The sequence below is a fragment of the Grammomys surdaster genome, unplaced genomic scaffold (assembly GCF_004785775.1).
Source record: "Grammomys surdaster isolate TR1022 unplaced genomic scaffold, NIH_TR_1.0 126271, whole genome shotgun sequence".
NCBI classification, from domain to species: Eukaryota; Metazoa; Chordata; class Mammalia; order Rodentia; family Muridae; genus Grammomys; species Grammomys surdaster.
This window is the reverse complement of record NW_021621071.1, coordinates 5,195,245-5,220,043: the sequence shown is the minus strand read 5'-3', so window position 1 is coordinate 5,220,043 and position 24,799 is coordinate 5,195,245. Positions and strand designations below refer to the sequence as shown.

General features: G+C 40.4%; 2 protein-coding genes across 6 annotated transcripts in view; one reads left to right on the top strand and one right to left on the bottom strand.

The window, feature by feature from the left end:
* Zfc3h1 (zinc finger C3H1-type containing) overlaps positions 1-11,919 on the bottom strand; it is a 49,039-nt gene extending 37,120 nt beyond the window's left edge. For 3 of the 5 annotated variants that reach the window (XM_028759025.1, XM_028759024.1, XM_028759026.1), the window contains exons 1-2: positions 11,069-11,905; positions 5,908-6,324 (exon numbers count right to left, since the gene is read on the bottom strand). In XM_028759025.1, coding sequence (XP_028614858.1) covers positions 5,908-6,324; positions 11,069-11,693 — 1,042 coding nt within the window. In that variant the 5' untranslated portion in view covers positions 11,694-11,905. Of the gene's footprint in view, positions 1-5,907; positions 6,325-11,068 lie in introns of those variants that run through there. The other 2 variants (XM_028759027.1, XM_028759028.1) reach the window with 2 other exon arrangements.
* A 557-nt stretch (positions 11,920-12,476) lies between these two features.
* On the top strand, positions 12,477-24,286 carry Thap2 (THAP domain containing 2). Its single transcript, XM_028759087.1, has 3 exons — positions 12,477-12,618; positions 20,158-20,353; positions 23,496-24,286. The coding sequence occupies exons 1-3, from the start codon at positions 12,548-12,550 to the stop codon at positions 23,880-23,882; spliced, it is 654 nt and encodes a 217-aa protein (XP_028614920.1). The 5' UTR covers positions 12,477-12,547; the 3' UTR covers positions 23,883-24,286.
* The last annotated feature ends 513 nt before the right edge of the window (positions 24,287-24,799 follow it).

Sequence of the window (24,799 nt, the reverse complement as noted above, 5' to 3'; positions counted from 1 at the left end):
TATTAAAAAAAGATAATTTGATAAAATGGCTTCAGAACCAAAAATAATTATTTAGAATAAGAACAGAATGTATGCAGTAGATAAACAAAGCTTCATTACTAAGTAGGGATATCACAATGGCGAACCAATAAAAACAACTTAATACTCAGACTATAGGTTCATGCATATAATAAAACTGGCCATTTATTTCATAGAACACAAGAAGAAGTAGTTTATATAGCAACAAAATTAAAGATTTTCAGATTTGTAGCCTTGGACCTAGACTTGTACAGCATTATCCCAAACCTAATCTACAACAGTCTTTGAGATCATACAGAAACAGCACTAACAACTTCTACAGTGGTGCTGAGACAGAGATATGAGCTAGCAAAGTTAAAGCGTGGGAACCTTTCAGTGGGATACAACTCAAGCTGTCGGTTTAAACTGCAAGCCTAATATTCTATGGTTTGTTTTTTTCCATAATACCAAACCCATTAGTATTCTAAACATCCTAATTTGGTTGTACAAGTAGACCCTCTGATGAAAAAGATATACCTTACTCAATAACAGAGTAATTACTCAAGCATCCTAGATAAAACAAACAGAAGCCATCACTAAACCTGAGGCAGAATCCTTTTCCTATAAACTTAAAAAAAAAAAAAAAGATATATATAAAATTCATTCTAGTCAGGCCAAGTGGCCCAGACCTGAAATCCAGCTACTTTAAAAACTATGGCAAGAAAGGTAACATGTACAAAGCCTGCCTGGACTACAAAGTGAGTTTGAAGACAACCTGGACAACTTACAGAGAAGAGGGAAGAAAAAAACCCAAAAACCAAACAAAAATCCAAGGCTTATTCATTATAAAATGAATGCTCTTGGTGTATTAGAATCTGCCGACAGCCAAGAGTGCGCTTTAGTGCTTTAAATTACTTGCCCAGCCTCCATGGGCTTCTACCCTCAGTACTGACGAAAAAGAAGCGGGAGTGGAAAGAAGAGAAGAGAGGAAAAAGGGGAGAAAGAAATAATTTTAGCCCAACATAAATTTCACATTTACCTATGCATGAACTTCATCTCAAAGAAACAGTAAGAGAATATATAAAAGCAGAACATATATAAGACTGTGACTGAATGATCTGAGTCTATAGGAATCTACAGCCACGCCCCTAACACACTCACTGTTCTCAACCATGCCCTTCATACCTGGTGCTGCAGCTCACCTCTCAGCTCTAACAGCACTCGTACATAAGAACCCTGAGTTTCACCTGGCCATGAAACATCTAAGAATGAATTAAGATGTCATGCTTCTGTAGAAAGTGGCAGAACCTCCTTTAATGTAGCACAGCACCAAATACCTGTTAGAATGTACCATCTGAGCACAATGGCAAAATAAGAAACCATGAGATTCAAATGTAAGACTTTACATGTAGATTATAAATATAGGTCATTGCTTAAATTGACCTTGTGACTTGTTATACACTATTCTACCATATCTATCCTCTATAATTATTCCAGTGTGTTTGAGGGATGGGGAAAAGGTCTCACTATGTCCCCCTGCCTCCAGCTCCCAAGAACTAGAACCACAGGTATGCACTAACATACCTGCTATTATTTCAATCTTTATCTAGAACATGTGAACTGGCCTTACAGTTTCCAAGGAGCTGCATCTTACTCCTGGAACTGCTTCTAATTTGGAGTCTGCATATAGACGGTAGTTAAAACACCAACAGTGAGACTGTCCCAGGAAAACTGAAAATCAAGGACATAAAAGTTAATAAGTTGTATGAGAAAAAGTATTCTTTTGTTTTCCAAGACAGGGTTTCTTTGTATAGCCCTGCCCGTCCTTCCTCACTCTGTAGAGCAGGCTAGCCTCCAACTCAAAAGATCTATCCACCAAGCCTCTGCTTCCTGAGTGCTGGGATGAGTACTGAGATAAACGGCATGTACCATGATGACCAAAGGAAAAAGTATTCTTTAAAAAAAGTAAAAAAAGAAGAAAAGAAGAAGCAGGTGTAATAGTATTTATCTTTAATCTCAGAATTCAGGAAGCAGAAAGATCTCTGCAGTTCAAGGCCAGCGTGGTCTAGAGTTCCAAGACAGCCAGGGCTACTTTTGAGACTATGTCTCAAACAAACAAACAAACAAACAAAAGGGGGGGCGGTGAGGAACTAGGTTAAAAATACATATTACAGAAACATCAAAATTTCTCTTTACTATGGAGTATTCTCAATGCTACAGCCAGAGATCTTTTGAAAACATAAGTTTTGGAGGTCTTTTACTCAGAACAGAACTTATAAAAGTTCCTGCTCCACTTCATTCAAAACTTAAAACCAAAGTTGTATGTTTCTAGATGCTGTGTATCCAAAAACCATCTATGGTGGTTTATATATGCTTGGCCCTGGGAATGGCACTATTAGGAGGTGTGACTTTGTTGGAGTAGGTGTGGCTTTGTTAGAGGAACAGTGTCGCTTTGGGCATGGATTCTGAGACCCTAGTTGCCTGGAAGACAGTCTCTCCTGATTACCTTCAAATCAAGTACTCTCAGCTTGCTTTTGTTTGTTTGTTTGTTTTGGTTTTGGTTTTTTGAGACAGGGTTTCTCTGTATAGCCCTGGCTGTCCTGGAACTCACTCTGTAGACCACGCTGGCCTCAAACTCAGAAATCCGCCTGCCTCTGCCTCCCAAGTGCTGGGATTAAAGGCGTGCGCCACCACCGCCCGGCAAACTCTCAGCTTTTTCTCCTGCACAGTGTTTGCCTGGATGCTGCCAGGCTTCCTGCTATGATAAGGGACTGAACCTCTGAGTTTATAAGCCTGCCCCAATTAAATGTTGTCCCTTGTAAGAGTTGCCTTGGTCATAGTGTCTACAATGGAACCATCTCTGATCCCACACTCCTCATTCTTCCTTAGTAAGATGGCTTCTTGTCATTCCCAAGTATGGCAGGAATCCATCTGCAGTAGGGTCTTTATTCCAGTCCATAGACTCTCACTTTACAACATATTAGAATCCAACAGAGAGGGGCTTGCTACATCAAGGCCACTGAGTCTTACTTCCAGAGCTCACAATTCACTACATCTTGGGAAGGGCCTAATATTCTGTATTTCTGTCAAGCTGACAAGTAATGCTAGCCTGTCTTTAAAATCAGTGATTCTTTGTCCAGAAATCTCTTCTTCCAATTATTCATTTGTCTTTTCTTACAGTCTAAAAATCTTTGTTTAAATCACACCTTCAAATGAACACTATCCTGAACAACACACTAACATTCAATAACATTCAACCCGATACCCTACTCCTATCCTTACCCCACTAATACTTCTTTCATAAAACTAATTTGCTCATCATGTTTGCTGTTTCTAAGATGCAAGTGTACTATGTCACAGTGACCTTTAGGGTGCAGTATTGCACATCTATAGACCCAGATTCTCAAGTGAGACAACTGCATGAGCCTAGGAATTAGAGATGAGCCTAGGCAGCAGAATAAAATACGGGACCAGAAAACATAAGTTAAAAAATAAAAGCAAACCTATGGAGGCATAAATCGTTATTTTGTTCATTAACATTTGCAAGAGCCTGGAATAAAAAACTCAACTAGTTTGTGAATGAAAAGAAATTCAAAAAAGAACCACTGAATTCAGCAACTGGATTGTGTAGAACATAGTCAAATATAGCTTTAACACTGCAAAGTTTCTGTGCTGTGGTAAGGACTGAAAAGATTGTACTGGATTAATGGAGAAATGGGAATTAAAATACAGGTACGACCTAGGTTTGATACATGAGGCAGGTACTGGACTTGATACATAATCACACACAAAAGTGCTGCCCTTATCAGGAGTCCTGGTGCATATCATTTTCTTGGGAAGTTACAACAGGAAGATCACTAGAGACAAAGAGTTCAAGGTAAGCCTACGCAACATCAATACTCTATCTCTTAACATACAAACAGGCAAATTCACCGTTACAGTGGCAAATTTTCAATAAAATCAATAGATGGTCAATCAAAATATAAAGATGCAGGGATAACTTAGACATACAAGGTTTCCTAGCATGTGCCAGACTATGTGTTCAATCTCTAATGCAACAAGAACCAAAAACAATATCCAAGACAAGACAAGACCTCCATCTAAAACCCCAGGCACTTTTACTGGCAAAGTCCACTACACATTCCAGGTCTGATTCTAATCTTACACTACTTTACATAAGAGCCCAGAAACCAACCTTAATTCTTTCTAGGGCTATCATAACCTTACATTAAAGTTTGGCAAGGAAAATGAGGGTTGGGTGTATTAAGGTTAGAAGACCAGACGAATCACTTGCCAACCTTTGTATTAAAATACAAACATCCCAGGCTGGAGAGATGGCTCAATGGTTAAGAGCACTGACTGTTCTTTCAGAGATTCTGAGTTTAATTCTCAGCAACCACATGGTGGCTCACAACCATCTGTAAAGGGATCCGATGCCCTCTTCTTGTGTGCATGAAGACAGAGCACTCATATAAAATAAATATATAAATCTTTAAAAAAAAAAATACAAGCATCCCTCTATCATATGCATAACTATTGTAGAGTCATACATGGGAATACCACTCAGCAATTAAAAACAGGAATGATTAGTGATATACAAAACCACATGGATGAATTTCAAACACTGTGCTATGTGAAGGGGGAAAAAAAGCCTAGAATTAGAATGCAGGGCTGGTGGTACCATCCTACAATCCCAGTGACTTTTGAGGTTGAGGCAAGAGAATCACAAGTTCAAGTCTATCTTGAGCTATTTAGTGAAACCCTGCCTAATTCTATAATAAAGCAGAAAGTAAAATTAAGAGTTGAGAATCTCATTCAGCAATAAACTGCTTGCTTAGTAGGTGTGTGAGGCCACAGGTTTAATCTTCAATAACATAAACAAACAAACAAACAAACAGACAGACAGACAGACATGCAAACTGTATGATACAACTTATGTTACTCTGGAAAATCCTGGAACAGACCAGCAGTCACCAGATGGACTATGGATTAAGAGACCTTTAAGTACTAAAGGAATGGGTGTAATAAGATTAAGTCAGTAGATAAAGCACTTGTCCTACAAGTGTGCTGATGACACTCAAACATCATACACACATACAAGACAAAAGAGGCATGTATCTTAATTGTAATGGCTGGTGATTATTACCAGTTATTCAACTGTCTACATAAGTCAAAATGTAGAGAAACTATATAGTAAAAAGTATGTTTTATTGCATAAAAATTATATTAATAAAGAAAATACTAAATAAGGATTTTTAAAAACAAAACATATAAACTAATTCAGGTATAAAAAGGCAGTTTAAACATTACAAAAATCAATTAATATAATTTGTAGTATTAACTAAGAAAAGTTAAAAAACTCATCAATAATGAAAAAGATGGCTGAATTCTAAAATCTATCCACAAAATTAGAAATTTAGAAATTAGAAATTAGAAAGTTTAAAACTAGGAATAAGGGTGAAAACTTTCATTACCCAATAAACCTTAAAGACTTACGAATTTACAGAACACTAAAGCAGTAAGACTGCCCACTATTATCACTTACTGTCCAACACATGTTTAAGACCTGGAGAGCAAGCAGACCAGGCCAAAAGCACAAAAGATTAGCACAAGTCAGGAATGGTAGCACACACTTGTAATCCCAACACTCAGGAAGCTAAGGCAGATGGGTTACATGTTTCAGGTCAGCATGGACCACTACACAGCAAGTTCCAGAGCTGCCTGGACTACAGAGTGAGACCCTGCCTCAACCAAAATACTTAGTAAACAAAACTTACTATTAAGTAATAAGACCTCTAATGAGAGTACAAAAGAACTTACAGAAACTTGGGATCCTTAGCGGAAGCACACTTACAGACTCCTTAACTGAAGAGTCTTTAACAAAGCAACCTCCCAGCCTAGCCCCATTACCTTGGCTAGCATCTGCAGTGCTGGATTTCAGGGAGGGCTGCTTTGTGCTGTCTTTCCCTCTTCTCACTCGGGTCTTATCCCCCGGTAAAGTCAGTTTTTGCCTGAGTGGTTTTAATTCAAATGCCTGAAAAGTTTTGACCTGTGTCTTCTCCTCAGGAGCTACTTCCTTACTTGGGTCTTTCGTAATACTAGCATTATCCGTGCTTGTTTGGTCCTCAAAATGCAACGTTTTCGCATCTTCTTGCACAGTCTCTTCTTTGCTACTCAGAGCTAGTTTTTCATCCTTATTGATGCACTCTAGTTCCAGTTGTATTTGCTTATACTTTAAAAGCAAATCTTCAAAGGTTTCTTCCCCACAGTTCTCACTTTTGGATGAATGATTCTGTTTTCTTGACGGAGACCTTCCAAAACTTTTGGCTGAAGAGCATATTAAGGAAACCAGTTTCCAAAAAAATTCCAGTTAAATTTACCAAAAATACTTTAAGTTATAGATGAATTTTTCTCCCTTAATTTTTCAAGATGAATTGATATTTTTACATTACTAAATTCCATTCAATACATGTGCTGCTAATGCCTGCTTACGTGCCCATATTGCAATTTAACAAGTATCCACACAAACAGTCCACTTACAAAATCATTAGTGTCAGAAATTACCAGATGAATCCACAGGTAGTCCACCCAGTCAGGCTGTAGCATCCTTCCTTCTGTAAGTATTACAACAACCCAAAGCGAATGGATGTAAGGATGCTTTCTGAAGGAAGGGGGGAAACTGTGTCACAGATGTTGACAATTTACACTTCTGATAATCAGGAGGAAATCTTCTTGTTTACTAGTTTCTTCTCATTTCAAATTTAAAAAAATAAGAAAAAATGAACACTGACAATTAGTAATTTATGAGAGACATTTCTTAAAAAAATCAATACATAATAAATTGAAAATTCACCATGTGCTAAATCTGACACATGCACAATTAACATAAAAGCCATGTAGCAAAAATTAAAATGTAAATGGTACTCAAAATGTATTTTCTAATTCAAGTAATTCATAAATAGGAATTTCATTCTGGAAATGAAGAAGTGAAAACTCAGGAAATTTGTACTTTCAATGGGTGTAACATAACATAGGTCTTTTCTGTTTAATAATAAGATAGCTACTGAAGATGTTCAAACTCCTGACAACCAATTCAAAGATGGAACTCATGGCTAAATATTTGAGAAACAAAGCAAACTTTAATGTAAAAATCAATAGTACTGCTGTTAAAATTCTTCTCACACAGCCAGTCAAGTTTCTTAAAATACTTCCTCAATACCTTTCTTTCCTATCATCCAACCAATGGAAGCAAGGTCCTATTAATTCAACAGAAACTGATCTAGGTTTATAGACTATTATTTTCAAACTTCATTTTACCTGATTTCTCTGCAGCATGTTAATACTGTACAGCACTGTTGTCTCAGCTTCTGTGATTTTCATGTCTCCTCATTTATCTACACTTTTTTAGTACTTCCTAACTCCTTTTTCTTCAAAGCTTGAAATGGTGTTCTGCAGTCGTCAGAATTCAGTCTTTTTTCATTGAAAACATTCTAGAGTACTCCCAGTTTTACCACACGAGAGGAACCTGAATTGATAAGCTATCTGGGATTCTCTACTGTCCACAAACCACGCCCGTCCTGCTACCAAAGTCTCTACAGATTAGAAAACGTCAGCCCATTCCTTCAATGCTCATTAGAGCCCAAAGTCCTTAGAATGGATGCCTTCCTCTCTGCCCTGTGCTTACCTTTCCAGTCTTACCTCTCCCCTGCACATCACAATTTAGGAAGCTTTGTATCTAGGCTTCTGTTCTTCAATTCGACCGCAACTCAAGACACCTCCTAAATGAAGCCATAATTATTTATTCTCCCTGTCCATTCATCATTCTATGTGTATAAATACAAGTATCAATATTCTAGCTGAGCCATCTAAAGGTAGAATTATAGTAATAAAAGCCAAATAAATAGTAAAGGCATTGCAGACATTTCCAAAGGGAATAGACTCAATTTAACAAAATGTAACCTAAGAACCGAAAATGAGTAAAAACAATTGAGTTAGAGTCATTAACTATCTCTTAGATAAAACCCTTTCCACCTCTACAGCATAACTAGTGTCAAAGCCAACACCTGTTTACCTAATCTAATTCTAAAGTTTGTCAAGATGTTCCTTCTAACTTGTATTATTGCCCAAGGGTAGAAGGAAAAATAATAACTGCCTGGGCTGGAGAGGACCTGAGTTCAATTCCCAGCACCCATGTCAGCAGGCTCACAACTGCCTTGTAATTCCAGCCCTGGGGAATCTAACATCTCTGATTTCCTGGGGCACTCATGTGACTGAATGTATACACATAGCCATAATTAAAATTAATAAAAGTAAATCTTTTAAAAACTGCTTTTGTATTAAGCATGGTGCCAAATGCCTTTAATCCTAAATACCATAGAGACAGAATTGAAAGCAATTTTGCAAGATTCTTCCTCCAAGCAAAATTTTAAAAGAACCAGTGATGTAGTTTTAGTAATCAGGCCTGGGTTCAATCTTCAGTACTGGGGGATGGAGGGCAGAGAGACAGAGACACAGAGAGAGGAGGGGAGACGGAAAGAGACAGAAAGAATGATTTTTAAATGACTTTTAAAAGGAGGAGCCACTTTTCAACCTTAGCTGCAGCCTAAAGTGAAGATGGGATGATTCCACTCATCTAAGACCCTGTGCTCACTAATATGTTACCGTTCATCTGAGTCCCAAGTTTAAAATGGCAGTTGTCCATGGGAGGCTGATGCAAGTTCACTGCCATAGCTCGGAGCCAGCTGGGCTACATAGTGAATTCCAAAGTAGCTACAATGTGAACCCACGGCTCCAAACAACAATAAAAAGGAATCTTGTCAGCCGGGCGGTGGTGGCGCACGCCTTTAATCCCAGCACTCGGGAGGCAGAGGCAGGCGGATTTCTGAGTTCGAGGCCAGCCTGGTCTACAGAGTGAGTTCCAGGACAGCCCGGGCTATACAGAGAAACCCTGTCTCGAAAAAAAAAAAAAAAAAACCAAAAAAAAAAAAAAAAAAAAAAGGAATCTTGTCTATTCTGTTTTCTTTGAAGTTGTAAGTAACATATCCTATTTAAGTTCAAAAATAGTAACAATAGCCAAAAATTATACTCAAGATGTTTCATTTCTAAGTCAGTTAAGTGAGTCAGAATTGCACTAATTCTTTTCTAGACAATATCTGTATAGTACTCATTTTTTTAATCACAGTAGACATATGAGTTAAGCTGAGTATGATACAGATATTTAAAAAACTGTGGATAAGGCTTGTATCCAAGTTTTATTTGCTCACATTATAAAAAGCAGAACACTACCTGTAGGGTGGTTTACTGATATTTCATGAGAACAATAATGCAGAGAATCAAACCAAGCATCTTGTTCTAAAATGCTGTATGTGAAAAACAATCAGCAGGACAGTTGATTTGTTAGAAGCTGTCAGGGCAATCAAAATCACATCTGCACACTGGGTATTTACCTATACTCTTTTTGCAATAAGTACATAAAAATTCCCACACAGCATAATCCCCAAATAGCAGCACATGAAGAGATGACAAGGTGAAGTAACAGGACTAACCACCACACCTTTCTAAAGCAGAGGAAACCGAGACAACCTTTGAATTGCCACAGTACTTCGGTCCTCAGTATGATGTTTTTAAAGAAACTCTATTATCATTTGTTTCTCCAATACAAATTACAAATTTTCATCTAGATAACTTTTAAAAAAAAAGGTTTATATGTATTTAAACATCCTTTCAGAAAGCAGATCCGTGGATGGCTCATGTTTACATATAATCATGGGTAAAGGTTTTCTAATCTTCACTAGGAACATTCATCATCTTCTAAAGCTTACTTACCTGTGATTTTTCTCCAAAACAATCTCCAGATGCTTCTAAAACAAAGACAGGTAATAGAAGTAAAAGCTTTTTCGGGACACAGGAACCAAAATCTGTTCTTTATATATTCCTTGCTCACTTAACATCATGCCATCTGGCAAAACACATCTGGCCTAAAATTTTCCGTAAAAATAATTTTGAGTATCTTCCAATTAAGTGTCATGTAAATTTTATAGAAAATATGGTAAACAACCATTATATCATGGGAATTATAGCTAGTGATGAAAGTGCTTAGTAAACTATTTTAAAGAGTAGACATCTGGATATATAAACCCATAGCAAAACAGGAAAGCTTTTGACGATTAATTTCTTAGCATAAATCCCAAGGAAACTTAGTAATGTTAAAGATAACTGAGAATAAGGCTAGAGGGAACAAAACTTAGGACACTTCTTCTCCACTGGTCCATACGCTATCCATCTCTGCTTTTCCAACACACTAAACTAAAAGTGCTGGCTAGTTTATCTTTCTCCGACCTACATGTCAGCAACAGGAAGAGTTATAAAGTCGAAATGTGAACACAGCTAAGTGAATTGAATGCATATAGCTTTCCAAACTACTTATGAATCTAAAAGATCTGAATAGTAAAACGGGTAAAAATAAAGGAGAGAGAGAGAGAGAGAGAGAGAGAGAGAGAGAGAGAGAGAGAGAGAGAGAGAACACACGAAGGGCAGTAATGGGACCCAATAACTCTGTAAGTTTAAGAAAAAAAACAATTACAAGAACGGTAAAATGACATAGGAAAACTTTACGAATTCTAACGTCAGGATGTAATATAATTAACAGCATTCCTCAAGATGTTTGAGTACTTCTTTCCTCTAATAATCTACATCGATTTCCTATTAAGTACGAAATTCCAGTGCTAGCAAAAAAGAAAAACAAACAACAGACGAACAAGCGAAACTCCCACGAACACTAACGAAATGTGGGCTGCTGGTGTCCTGTTATAAACCCAGACCGTATTTGATTTCCCTAAGCTGACCAGAATCCGTGACACACTCACTATCCAAAAGCAAAGACAATCCAGTGAAACCACCTACGAAAATAGCGGCGGAGTGTGTGGCACAGGACAACGGCAGACGGGGCAAGAGACGAAATGAGTGCTTCCGAAAAGTTAAAAAAAAAAAAAACAACTCCGGGACCTAGCAAATGACGCCGAAGGGGAGCTCCCGGCGACACACCCAGGGCGGACCGCCACGTTAAGGATACAGCTCTTGCGGGGTGGAGAGGGTTCTCGCCAGCTCTGGCTGCTGCCGAATCCGGGTCCCGCTCCTCCTCCTCCTCCTAAGGGAGGTCTGCACCCCGGCTTGCCTCCTCGCTCACCCACTCCTCGCCCCCGACTCCAGCGACTCCCACCCCGGTAAGGCCTGCCTCGAAAGCGGAAACGGTCCAGTGCTATGTGGCTCCGCTCCCAGAAGGACGGCCGGGGGTTGCTCTCCGACAGGGACCCCGATGGCATCCGCACCGGGGGCGGATGAGTCCGGAACGGTTCTTTGGGTCGGTAGCTGCTGTGTCCCCTGAGGTGGCCCCGCTCGGACGGGTGCCGTGAGCGTGAGAAATTCCTCAGCTGCTGCTGAGATGAGGACGAGGATGACGACGAGCCGCCGCCTCCTCCTCCTCCTCCTCCTCCCCCGGATCCACCGCCCCGGGGCGGGTGAGGAGGCCTCCGCCGCGGGTACGGTAACAGCCCGCCGCCGCTACTGCTGGTGCTGCTGCTCCGGCTCCGGATCTGGCTGTTGTTGTCGTCGTCGCTGATCTCCCCATCTTCAAGCTCCCCTTCTTCTTTCGGCGAGAGGCCGCTAGAGGCCGGGGTCGAAGTCTCAGCGGTCGCCATCCGGGGAGCAGCGCTGTGCACACTACCTTAAGCCCTCTGTCCGGGGACCACCCGACAGCTGCCTTCCCCTTCCTCCTCTGCCCTCCGTCCTAACGGACCCGGCAGGCGCGGCCTTCCCGTGCTCGGACGCCTAGCAGGTTCTGCTCCCCAACTTCCCCGCACCCCAGATCGCTCTCGCCGGACCGTCGCTAGCCAGTTCCCTCTCCTAGCGCCCCCTTGCTGCTCTTCCGCCTCGCGAGAAAGGATCCGTGGAAGGAGGCTGTGTCCCGATCGTCATTTCCTGCGGCACGCCGGAAGACGGACTCCCCAGTCTCGCGAGAACAGGAAGCGCGCCGCGGTGTTCGCTAGGATTTGTAGTCTTCTCTTGCGCCAGGCTTCGCCCTTGGTCCCTGCGGTCGTAACTGTCCCCTAGCATCCTGTCTGAGAATGGCAGGGGTGCGTGTCCGGGTAGCGGGCCTGCTCTTGAGCTGCAGACCTGAGTTTCAGAGTAATTAGTCGGTGGAGAAGACGACCTGCCATCTTCTCATTCATTGCCAGGGCGCCCCGATCTGAGACGCAGTATACCGAGTCTCTTTGGGACCCCGGGAGGGGGGGGAGCGGGTGTGGCCGCCATGTTGGTGAAGGCGACTGTCTGCGCCGGGAGCTCCAGCACGTTGGCACTGCGGGCCTGAACCCGCCATATTAATAAAGAGAAAGGGGAGTGGGCCCTCCCTCCCTCCCACCCCTGTACTGTGCACGCCCCTCTGCCCACCCCGCTCACGGCACGGAGCTGGCGGCGCCTTGTCGCCTCGCCTCGTTTGTCTAGCGTTTGACAGAAGCTTAGCGGGGTAGCGCCGAATGAGGGGCCGGGGGAAATGCCGACCAATTGCGCCGCGGCGGGCTGTGCTGCTACCTACAACAAGCATATTAACATCAGCTTCCACAGGTAACCTGGGCAGGGAGCGGGGTGACGGGAGCCTAGCCGGTCTGAGTGTCGGTCGTGGCAAAAGAGCAAGGTCCTCTGACTTTGGTCACTTTGCCCAGCTGCGGATAGCAGGGGAGCATCACTCTCGTCCTTTGTGTGTGGTTTGGCACATCTGGAAACATTGGCTCCATTTCCGAAGAAAGTTTACCCAATTTGCAAAAAAGAAAAAAGAAAGAAAGAAAGAAATCCGAGTGATTGAGACTCATACGCCTTACATTAAAAAGTGATGAGTATACCTTTATTTTCTACTCTTTTTTGTTTTTATGTCTTAGACCATGCCTTGAGACGAATGAACCCATAAGGGAAAGCTCCTTCCCGGTTCAAACCAACAAATCACTTTTAGAAAGCCTGCTGTGTTCCAGTTAAAATTAGGCGATTTTCACTAGCGGAATTGACGTGGGAAACATTTCTAATAGTCACACATGGTGACTGAGTCAATCAATGACGGCCATGTAATTAAACAATGTTTATTAAAGAATAAATAGAAACTCTCTCTTGAACAGAATCACACACACACCAAAAAAAAAAAAAAAAAAAAAAGTCTAGGCTTTGTTTTTCTTTGGTTGAACACGCAGTCATGTCTTTAGTTCTGTTAAGTCAAACTCCAAAGCATTTGAACACCGCCTTAAATGGTCACCTTTCAAAAACTGCCACCTGCCTGAAGAAAAGAAATGCTAAAAACTTAACTGGAAACAGTTCTGGTTTTATATACCCCACCATATACCTTGTGATCTTAGAATATAGAAAATATTTTTGCTCTTCTTCCTACCTCACTATTGCTACATGCATCTCCCTAACTAGAAGCTGCCACTTTAAAAATGCTTCTGCTGTTTGTTTTTAAGCAATAGCTTAATTTCCTGCAATTGTAGAGCTTTGCTCATTCTTATTTCAAATGTACACTGGGTCCCTAATTGCCTGACATTATTGCTAATGATATAGAAAGTTCTTACCCTCAGGGACTTCAGAATTGAATAGAGGAGTAAGGCATAATTACAGTTGAGTGCCACAGAGAAGACATTCAAAGAGACCTAATTTAGCCTCAGAAAGTCAAAGGACACTTCACAAAAGAGGTGACATGTCGGATGAGACCAAAGGATGACATAGGTTTGGGCTTCTATATTAAACCGCTCCCTGCTTTGTTCCAAGAGTACTTGAAGAAGCCCTGAAGACTATGAAAAGGCTAGCACGATTAGATTTACATAATAAAAAGCCTTCCGGCTGCATCAGAGAGTAAGAGGGATACTTAAAGTGCTAGTCAAGCATCACCAGAGATGAATTTGATGGGAAGGGGGGCCTTATAGAATGTTAATCTATCGCCATTTCCTTCACGGGGAAATTATGTTACATGTCAACTGAAGTAAATACTGATGCTTAGTTGTGGGTACAGGAGCACTGAGGAGTTGATTGAGCTGTCACAAAGGGAGCCCAAGCTGGGTATGCTCAGACATGTCTATAATCCCACAACAGAGGAAGAAGAGGCCAGCCTGAGCGACACAGAGCCTGTCTCAAAGGCAAATTGAAATAAATAGAAGGAATCCATTCCGTGGTCTAGAATAAGATGCTATTGGCAGTAAAGATGAAGAGATGTGGACAGATTTTGGAGAAATGTTTAAGGAGAATTTACTGGACTTGATAATCTGATGTGGACCATGAAAGAGAGGAGTCTGGCCAAAATCCAAAGTATAGGAGATGTACAACCGAGAGCTTGGTGTGCTGGCCCACAGTTACAATCTTAGAACTCGGGAGTCTGAGCCAGGAGGATCCACTCTTAAGTTCAAGGCCTGTCTGTAGTCCAGAGTAAATCCCTGTCTCAAAAAAAAAGAAAAGTTAAAAAAAAAAAGCTGGGCGGTGGTGGTGCATGCCTTTAATCCCAGCACTTGGGAGGCAGAGGCAGGTGGATTTCTGAGTTCGAGGCCAGCCTGGTCTACAGAGTGAGTTCCAGGACAGCCAGGGCTACACAGAGAAACCCTGTCTCAAAAAAACAAAAAACAAAAAAAAAAAAGAAGAAAAGTAAGTTGGGTGGTGTGTACCTTTAGGCAGAGATAGGCAATTTCTTTGAGTTTGAGGCCAGTCTAGTCTACAAAGCAAATTCCAGGACAGCAGGAGCTATTATACAGAGACGGAGATACCCTGTCTCAAAAACACTAAAGAAGAAGAAAGATACACAGTGTCCAATACTGTTCATCTAATGTGAAATTAACATTTTAATGGTAACCTTAGAAGTTTAGGTCTTTGTAGGCAGGCACATTCCTAGATTCCCCTTACATGGGAAGAGTAGGTAGAAGGCTTACCATGAGTTTAAGACCAGTCTTAGTTACAGAATGGAATTCAAGGGTTGGCTACAAAATAAGACCCTGTCTCCAAATACAACATACAAAAAGGAGAAAGGAGGAGTTAAGACCATGTTAATAATATATTCTTGTTTTTATAAATACAAATAGTATTTAACTTCTCTTGTAGAGCGTAGGCACACACTCTCTTGCTTCTCTGTGTGTGTCTGGGTCACATGTGTATGGCTGGCTCACATTCAATAAATAGACCAGATCGACCTACATATCTCTCACATGTAAATAACTCACATGGACTCACAGAGATTTCTCTGCCACTGCCTGGCAGACATAGACTTCTTTATCTGCCTACACAAATTTTGTTGGGTAGGGGCTGGAGAGATGGCTCATCAGTTAAGAATGTTTATTGTTCTTGCAGAGGACCTAGGTTTGGTTCCCAGCCCACACATGGCAGCTCATAAACCAGACCTAGAGGATTCAACACCTCTTCTGACTTCCGTGGGCTCTTTGATGCACAGTGTACACCTAGATACAGTTAGGCATGTACACATACAAAATAAAAATAATTTTAAAAATTACGTTGCCTAAATTTATTTTTAATTATTTATACTTCTCTACCTGTCCTTCGTAAGCTTAATTTAAGCCTCTGTTAACACGCCCTGAGCCTCATTTTCATAATGTGTGCTCTTTTTTCATTCAGTAAAATGATGTCCACTTTTAAATTTGTCACTGGTCTTATGATTTTTCTTCTTTGCTTTGTTTTAATCTCGTCTACTAACCCTTCTCAAACTCTTATCCAAAATGATCCACCTGTGCCTGTGTATCCCACTTGTGGTCTACATATTAAAATATCCCCCCTAACAGTAGACATCCTTATCTCTGATGATTAAAAGACTGTTTGTGGGCCAGCTGTGTACTGTTACCCTGGTCCTCTGCCAGTCCCATTAATTCAATATCGGTAGGGAACTGCCACCCGACAAATATACTGATTCCCGTATTCTCCTTTCCAGTAAGTGGAAATACTATCCACCCAACATGCCGGAAGCCATCCAACTTGATATCACTCTTCTCCCTTGACTGGGTATTGTAACAGCATCATGACTGGCTTCAATTCATGTATTTTTTTTTCCTTTTTTTTTTTTTTTTGGTTTTTCGAGACAGGGTTTCTCTGTGTAGCCCTGGCTATCCTGGAACTCACTCTGTAGACCAGGCTGGCCTCGAACTCAGAAATTCGCCTGCCTCTGCCTCCCAAGTGCTGGGATTAAAGGCGTGTGCCACCACTGCCCTGCCAATTCATGTATTTCTAACCACCCGTCTACAATGGTCTACTGCTCCACATGAACAGTTGTCATTTCAAAAAGGGGGGAAAGCCCCAAAGTGTAGTATTTGCCCAGTTTGTGCAATGCATTCACTCTCATCGCGCTTGGTTTCAAGCCACCAATCTGACCTGACTAGTTGTGAAGATAAGAAGAGAAATCCAGTATCACACTAATCTATAGAGGTTCTACGATACAGACGCAGATAGAGATAAATAACTTCAAAAGGTAGAGACGGGGGCTAGAGAGATGGCTCAGCAGCTAAGAGTGTGTGTACTCTTCCAGAGCCCCCAGGTTCAATTCCCAGCACCCGTCACAGGCAGCTCAATCTGGAACTCCAGCTCTAAGGGACCCAGCGTCTGGCCTCCTTGGGTCCCTTGGTTCACACATATTTATCCACACATAGAAATGGACACGATTAAAAAAATCTTGTTATTAAAAATAGTTATTAGTAAAGTGTCAGGAAATTAGATTTTAAGAATGGCTGTATTTAACAGCTGATTCTGTCAGGTCTTGCAATTCAGCCATCGATGGCTTGTCTTTTTTGACAAGAAGGCCCATGATTATTTCATGCCTTGTGCCCAAGATTCATATAACTTCACTATTCCCATTTTAAACCCTTTCTTGGGGACTTCTAAATAAATCAGCACGTCCAATTCCACATGGCTCCATCCTTACCCCTTTATAAAAGACCTACTATGCCACTAAGCTAGGCATTTACATCTTCTAATCTTTAAAAGGAGGCCAGAAAACATCCTTGGATGTCGTGTGTGTGTGTGTGTGTGTGTGTGTGTGTGTGTGTGTGTGTGTTGTTTTGAGACCAGGTCTGTCACTGTCCTGAAACTTTCAAGACTTGCTCACTGAGCCACAGAGATCCAGCAGAGCCATCTCCTCGGCCCCTCAGAAGCATTTCTACCTTACATTATAAATAATAGAAATAAAATACCGGGCTGGAGAGATGGCTCAGCAGTTAAGAGCACCAACTGCTCTTCCAGAAGTCCTGAGTTCAATTCCTGCCAACCACATGGTGGCTCACAACCATCTGTAATGGGATCTGACGCCCTCTTCTGGTGTGTCTGGAGAGAGCAATGTTGTACATAAAATAAATAAAGAAATCTTTAAAAAAAAAAAGAAAAAGAAATAAAATACCTGGGGCTGGGGATGTACCTCAATGGTCTTCAATGGTAGATATCCATTTAGTATATATGAGAGACCTTGGTTTTGATCTAGCACCACTATTATTAAAAATGGAGATCTACAAAAGTTAGGTAAATTTGCCTGTGTGTCCAGACACTATGCAAAGGAGCTAACATTGGAATTCTGGTAGTTCAATAACAGTGCTGTCAGTCTGCTAACAAGTTAGAACTCCTTAATTCTCTCTCTTCTAAATTACAGTAGACTCTTGGAGGCTATGCGTCTTTTTTTTTTATTACCACCACACCTAAATTGTGTAAGAATATAAGAGGCACTCCTCTGTTTGTTTAAAATGAAAGTGAAATAGCATTGTTTGAACAATTGAGTAGTGTTTCCAAACCAGGAAATGTTTATAAAGGCCTGGGTGGGTTACGTAGACAAGAACATATTCATAGGTTACCACCATATGAATGTGTTACTATAAGATAGTTTTTAGTATTTAAATTTAGCCAACGGGCTATATCTCCCATGTCCTGCCCTTAAATATATACTGTGAAAAATATAAACAATACCACATTCAAGGGCCAGAGTTCCATAGACCTGTCTGTATTCACAGGAAGTCAGGCTCATCCTCTGCTCCACAGTAAGTGTGTTCTCAGCTTGGCTGATGTTAGACTCTCAAAAACAAAACAGATACCATCTGCCAAACATAATTAAAAACAGCACTCTAAAATGGTATGCTATAGGCCCATAATCCCAGCACTCAACATGGAAGCCAATGGACTCCAAATTTCTGCTCATCTTTACTGAGTCCCTAGTAAAATGAAAGACTCTAGCTGGAATCGTTAAAGAGTGCTCTGAAATGAGATCGAGAGGGAAGTGCTAAGCCAGATGCAGTGGCTCACTCCTGTAATCCCACCACCTGAAAGGCTGAAGCAGGACAACTGTAGAGTCTCAGGTTGGCCCCAGGCTACTGTGTACAGTCCAGCATGAGTTAGATAGGTAGACCCTGTCTCAGAGAGCTCAGAGGGTGATGCAGACTGAGAACTAAGCAGGATTGGTAGATTTACTAGAAAATTAAATATGCCAAAATACTGTGATCTGTGGAGTGACAGCAAATCTTCAGGGCATGTCTGATTTGAGGAAGAATATTTAGAGCACCATTGGGCTTCCGACTTATACACTCTCATCGCTGGCAGTGTGTGGAAATCTGATTCTATACATGTGCTAGGCCTTCTGATCACATGATCTCACATGGATCTTACGGGTTTTTTTATACACAAGTTAGGTACTGTAGAGGATACAGTAATCAAACTAAAGATTTATAAGCTGGCAGATTGGCTTATCGAGTAAATACACTTGCCGTGTAACATGATCTGATTTTGATCCCCAGAACCCATGTCAAGGTTAAAGGAGAAAACCATCTCAGGTTGACCTCAGACTTCCATTTGTAAGCTGGCACACATGCTCAAACATATACACATATATAGTACCAAAGGGGCAGTCTTAACCTTCATATTTTTGTATATATTTGAGAGAGAAAGACTGTGTGCACAAGCCATGGCCTGCATTTGAAGGGCAGAGGACAGCTTGTGGGAGTTGGGCTTTTCTCCTGCCGTGTGGGCCCAGGGAACCATGGGTTATAGGTTCTGTGGTCAGTGTTCTTACCTAATGAGTCATCTCACTAGTCTTAAATTTAAAAACAAAAAAGGAATTGTAACTGAAATTTATGTATGAATGTTTATTCTTACATTCCCAAGTTAATAAACAAACCTAGAATTATTAGAATTTCCAGAAACAACCCTTCATATTTGTGTCTTCCTTCAGCAGTGTGTGTTGGATGAATGTATCTTTTGTATTTGAAGTAAATATGAAAGGAAAAGGATAGCTATAGGTCATTTATCTTTTTATAATTATGTTTTCTGCTATGATCCATAGCTCCAGATTTTTTAATACAGCTTAACTACATAGAATACAATGAGTTATTTATATATTCTGTATTGGTATTAATATATTTACTTGTGCTGAATTCTTACTAGTCACAAACCAAAGATAAGCAGACAAGTAATAATAATAGCTTTCCTCAAGAGACAGCTTTGGAGCCAAGAAAATGGCTGTGCAAAAGCTATTGCTGTACAGGCCATTCCCAGAACCCATAATGGAAGGAAGGAGCCAACTCATTTCCCACAGAAGTTGTTTCTGACCTCCACATGTCTGCCTGCATACACACTCACATACACACACACATACACACACACACACAGAGTATACATGCACGTGCACAGTTTCCTTTGAAAATATATAACTTGTACACTGGAAATTTTAATGGAGAAAGTATAAAAAACTGATGTGCTGTAAGAAAGACAGAAAGGAGTATATCATCTAGACTTTCCTTGTTAAAATTTAATCTTTATCATATCTGATTTATTTGTCATACAGCAGCAGATAGAAGCGTGTATAATCACCCCTGCTTGTGATCATTCTACTGAGAGTGTCACTTGTGTTTTAGTCGTTGCCCATGTCAAGGGCTAGATTGGAGGGAGTAGCTCTTTTTTTTTAAAGTTTGAAGAAGCTACTAAGGTCAGTTTTTCACTAAGTTTTTATAACTATAAAAATTAGTATAAATTGGCATCTGGAGATTGCTTAATTTTTTACATAAATTTTTACATAAATGAGAGACTTTCTTAAAAATGTAACTGTTTTAAGTACAGCAAAAGCAGGACCGCTGGAATTTGAGTTGCCTTTTGTTTGCTTGCTTTAAGGTTTCCTTTGGATCCTACAAGAAGAAAAGAATGGGTTCGCCTGGTCAGGCGCAAAAATTTTGTGCCAGGAAAACACACTTTTCTTTGCTCAAAGCACTTTGAAGCCTCCTGTTTTGATCTAACAGGACAAACTCGACGTCTTAAAATGGATGCTGTCCCAACCATTTTTGATTTCTGTACCCATATAAAGTCTCTGGTAGGTCACTTTCCTTTCTTAAACCGTGTTTTAGATCCTATTACTTTTTGCTTGTATAAGAAAGCAACTCGAACTGTGTTAAAATGAGTGTGTAATGACACACCTCAGAAATCTACACGCCCCTCTTGTGTAATAAAAGCACGACTAGAGGTAGAGGTCACAGCTCCTGACTCAAAGTCTGCTTCCCCAGAGAATTCCAAACAGATTTCAGATTTTGGACTTTTAAAGATGCTCAGCAGGTAAAAATCTATGCAAGTACTTCAAATATGAAACATTTGCATATGGGGAACTTTACCAGAATTGCGGGTTTACAGAACAACAAATTATTAGTTAGTTATTATCAGTAAATGTACCGTTGGCAAAACCAACGGTACATTAGATTACTAATGAAACCTTCAGAATCACTGTCTTCTGAGTTTAAGGTGACAAACAAGTGACGTACTAGTAAGTACTTTAAGAACACATATTCAGTTATGCCAAGAACTTCATAAGAAACTGTAGCGCTCATTCAGTTTAGGCATGAGGACTCGGGAGTTTGGAATACCAGGGAAGGTTTGTGACCACACATAGAACAATTTAGTTAGATGATAAAACTAAAGCCGGGGAATGGATCGATAAATTATCAGTTGTTGACTTACTTGAAAGAAAAAAGAGTTGGGTACAGATGAATGAATCCAAAACTAGTTGAAGGGAGCCCTTAGTTCCACACAAGGTAGGAGCAGGTAGAGTTAATTCTGTGAGTTAGAGTCCTGCCACATCTACTTACTGAGTTCCTGTGCAGCCAGAGTTATGTGTAGCTACATATAGTCAGCCCCTGTCTCGAAAACAAAACAAACAAAGCCACTTGTTTTAAGGGTGCAAATACAGCTTTGTTACAGTAGAGTGTGTCCAGCACACACAAGGTTTTATGACCAGCACTAGGGGAAAGAGACAAGAGGAGAAAGGAATAGTGTATCTGGTTAGATAAGATCTGATAAGAGAAGAAACACTGAGAAAGTCACCTTAAGGAAGAAAAGGTAGAAAACACGGGGATTTAAAAAGGGCATCTTCCGAGGGCTGGAGAGATGGCTCAGTAGTTAAGAGCACTGGCCACACTTCCAGAGGTCCTGGGTTCAATTCCCAACAGCCACATGGTGGCTCACAACCATCTGTCATGAGATCCGATGCTCTCTTCGGGTGTATCTGAAGACAGCTATTGTACTCATATACATAAAATAAAAATTGTACTCATATACATAAAAAAGGCATCTTCCACTAAGAAAGGAAAGGCTATTGTTTGAGTTTCTTGTGACACTGGGAGTGGACGTGAGTTGGTGTTTTAATACACGTGTGGGCGGTAGTGGTGGCAGCGGCGGAGGCTGCTGCTGCGGCTGCGGCTGCTGTTGCTGCTAAGTTGTTAGAAAAGCCACAGACCAGCAGGGGCTTTCTTATTTCTAAACCTTGTGCATTTGAGCACCTCAAAGAGTACCTGACCCCCCCCCCAAGTACACGCTCAAATGTATAGTGAAACTGAAATCAACTGACACAGGGAATGCACAGGGGTAATTAAATCCTCGGGAGGCCGAGGCAGGAGGAGAAGTTCAAGGTCATCTCCTGCATAGAAGGTTTGACCCCAACCTGAGCTGCATGAGGTGTTGTCTCAAGACGATGGAAGAGGGAACCTTATTTCTGACATGTTGGTCATTTATTTATGCAATAACTATTAAACTTTTCATTATACTACAATCTGTTAGATGTTTTGAAAATGAAGACCAAGAGGAGATTGTGCCAGTTCTCTGTGAAGAGAGGCCATCTGTAGGTTTGTGATAGTAGGAACTACAACTTGTTCAATGTTATTTCCCCAAGATTCATGTTTCAGTAAGTGGTTGGGAATGCTTTTGTTTTGTTTCTTTTGTTTGAAGAGACAATCTTGCTATTGAGGTAACCCAAGCTATCTTTAAATGTACTCTATATAGCTCAAGCTATTCTTTTATGGGTGTTTTCCTTGAATGTATATTTGTACCATGAATATGCCTGGTACCTGTGGAGACCAGAAGAGGACATTGGATCTCCTGGAAAAAAAACTGCATTACACATGGTTGTTAGCCACCATGTAGGAGTGGAAATTGAATCTGGGTCCTTTGGAAGAACGGCCAGTTCTCTTAACTACTGAGCTCTTGTCCAGCCCTACAAACCTTTCTTGAACTAGCCATCCTCCTGCCTCTGCATCCAAAATGTAAAGTGGAGTTTTTCCTTTACATGTTGGCTTTTCTGAGACAATTTCCCTGTGTAGCTCCAGACTGGTCTCAAGTTCTATCAGTCCTGCCTCAGCCTCCTAAATGCAGGGATCACAGATGTGTCAGTCATACATTGAAGAATGTTTATTTAATAAATGAAAGACACAGTTGTAAGATTTGACACAAAAGGAAAATCGCAAGTAGTTTCATATATTTGGAGTATATAGGACAAAAGAATCCTTAGCTTTCTGGATTAGAAACAAATTTCTAGCCAGATTTTAAATTTTTGAAGGTTTAGTGTAAAGAACTAATATCTAAATCTGTTTGGAAGCTTGATACCTAAGAATATGTCTCTATAGATAATGTGAGTTCTTGTTTGAGTAGATTCCAGGTCTAAACTATTCATCTAGTTAGAAACTAATATTAACTAAAAGGGAGATCAGATAAGTATCACAGATAAATCGAAATGTCTGCACAAATTCTAATTTGAGCTTAGTAAAAGGAGTTGGAAAAGACTTTTTTTTAATCTCCAAAGAATCATATTGAATAATCTGGAAGATACCATGAAAATCTACTGCTTATTTTGAAATCAATGTTTAGATAAGTTTGTAGATAAAGGACATAAGAAAGGTATAGTGGCAACATGGTTTTAATGCTAGCACTCAGGAGGCAGAAGCAGGTGGAGGATCTCTTTGAGTTCAAGCCAGCAGCCAGAGCTATACAGAGAGAAACCCTGACTCAGAAAAGCACAAGGTGAGTGGAGTTCATTCAACCTACTAAGAACCTTAGGCCAGCCTGCTGTTGTTGCCCATTCAACTTTAAAAGCAGTCCTAAAAAGATCAGGTAAATACTGTGTTACTCACAACTGGACACTGTTTACTTATGGTGATATTCCTAATTTATGTTAAACTCTCTGTTCGGCTCAGAAACTCAAGTCAAGGAATCTTCTGAAGAAAACCAACAGCTTTACTGCAACCGGAGCGTGTAACTTAAAACCCAGCAGCAGTCAGCAGGTACTGCTTGAACACAGCTATGCCTTTCGGAACCCTACGGAGGCGAAGAAAAGGATCATTAAACTAGAAAGAGAAATAGCAAGCCTGAGGAGAAAAATGAAAACTTGCCTGCAAAGAGAACGCAGAGCAACTCGAAGATGGATCAAAGCCACGTGCTTTGTGAAGAACTTAGAAGCGCGTAACCTGCTACCTAAGGGCATCTCAGAACAGATTTTACCGGCTGCCTTAAGCAATCTTCCTCTGGAAGATTTAAAAATTCTTGAACAAGATCAACAAGAGAAAGCATTACCCGGTCTCTAAATGTAAAAATGGGCGAGAACCTCTGCACTCAAGTTTGGCTGACACAGAACCCAGTGCCCATCTCCTGCCGTCACCCACCACACTCTGGCAGTCACGCTACCATCAAGTCCTTGCGTTGTACTTGAAGTAGCAGTACGGAGACCTGAGGAAGTGGAGCGTTGAGTGACAAGTTTGAGAATGTGTAGAAGTGCCTTACATGAGGATTACATACTTAGACGTCGTCTTAGGAAACACTGTTTGAGGTTGTTTCTGGTCTTGTTTTTTTTAAGCTGCTGTCAAACAGGAATGACAGATGATATGTTCATAGAAGTAAAAACGTTCTGCACCAAAGCTGGACTATTACATTCTAAAGAACACGTGACGTGGGAGCTAATCGCACTAAATACACGCTTAAAACCACTGGATTTTGTATGAATTAAATTATTGGGATTGTGGTTGAAAATTTTATAGACTAAAACCTCTGGGGTACAGGGCAAGTTTTGTTTTTTTTTTCTTTTTTAGCCTTTTGTATTTTAACAAGTGAAAGTAAGCCTATCATGGCCTTCCTTATAAGAACATTGAATTCAAAAGTAGGTTGTAAAATAATTTCAAAATAGTATTTTGAATGTGAAATACCTTTGAGACTCCAAACTAGGTAAGGCTCAAGTACCTCAGACTGGGAAGACCTGATGAGTTATATTCAACTTCTAAGAAAATATACAGAAAGTAATGCAGAATTTGAAGTCTAGCTTTTACCTTCACAAAATAAATAGACAAATGTATATTATTCTTTTTCTTATAATAAAAATATTGAATTTCCATCTTCATAATTGATACATTAATGAACACTTTAGACCATTTGTTTCTTGTGTTGATAGCAAATTCTTAAACTGATGATTCTTTTTGTGACTACTTCTTTTTTTTTTTTTTTTTTTTTT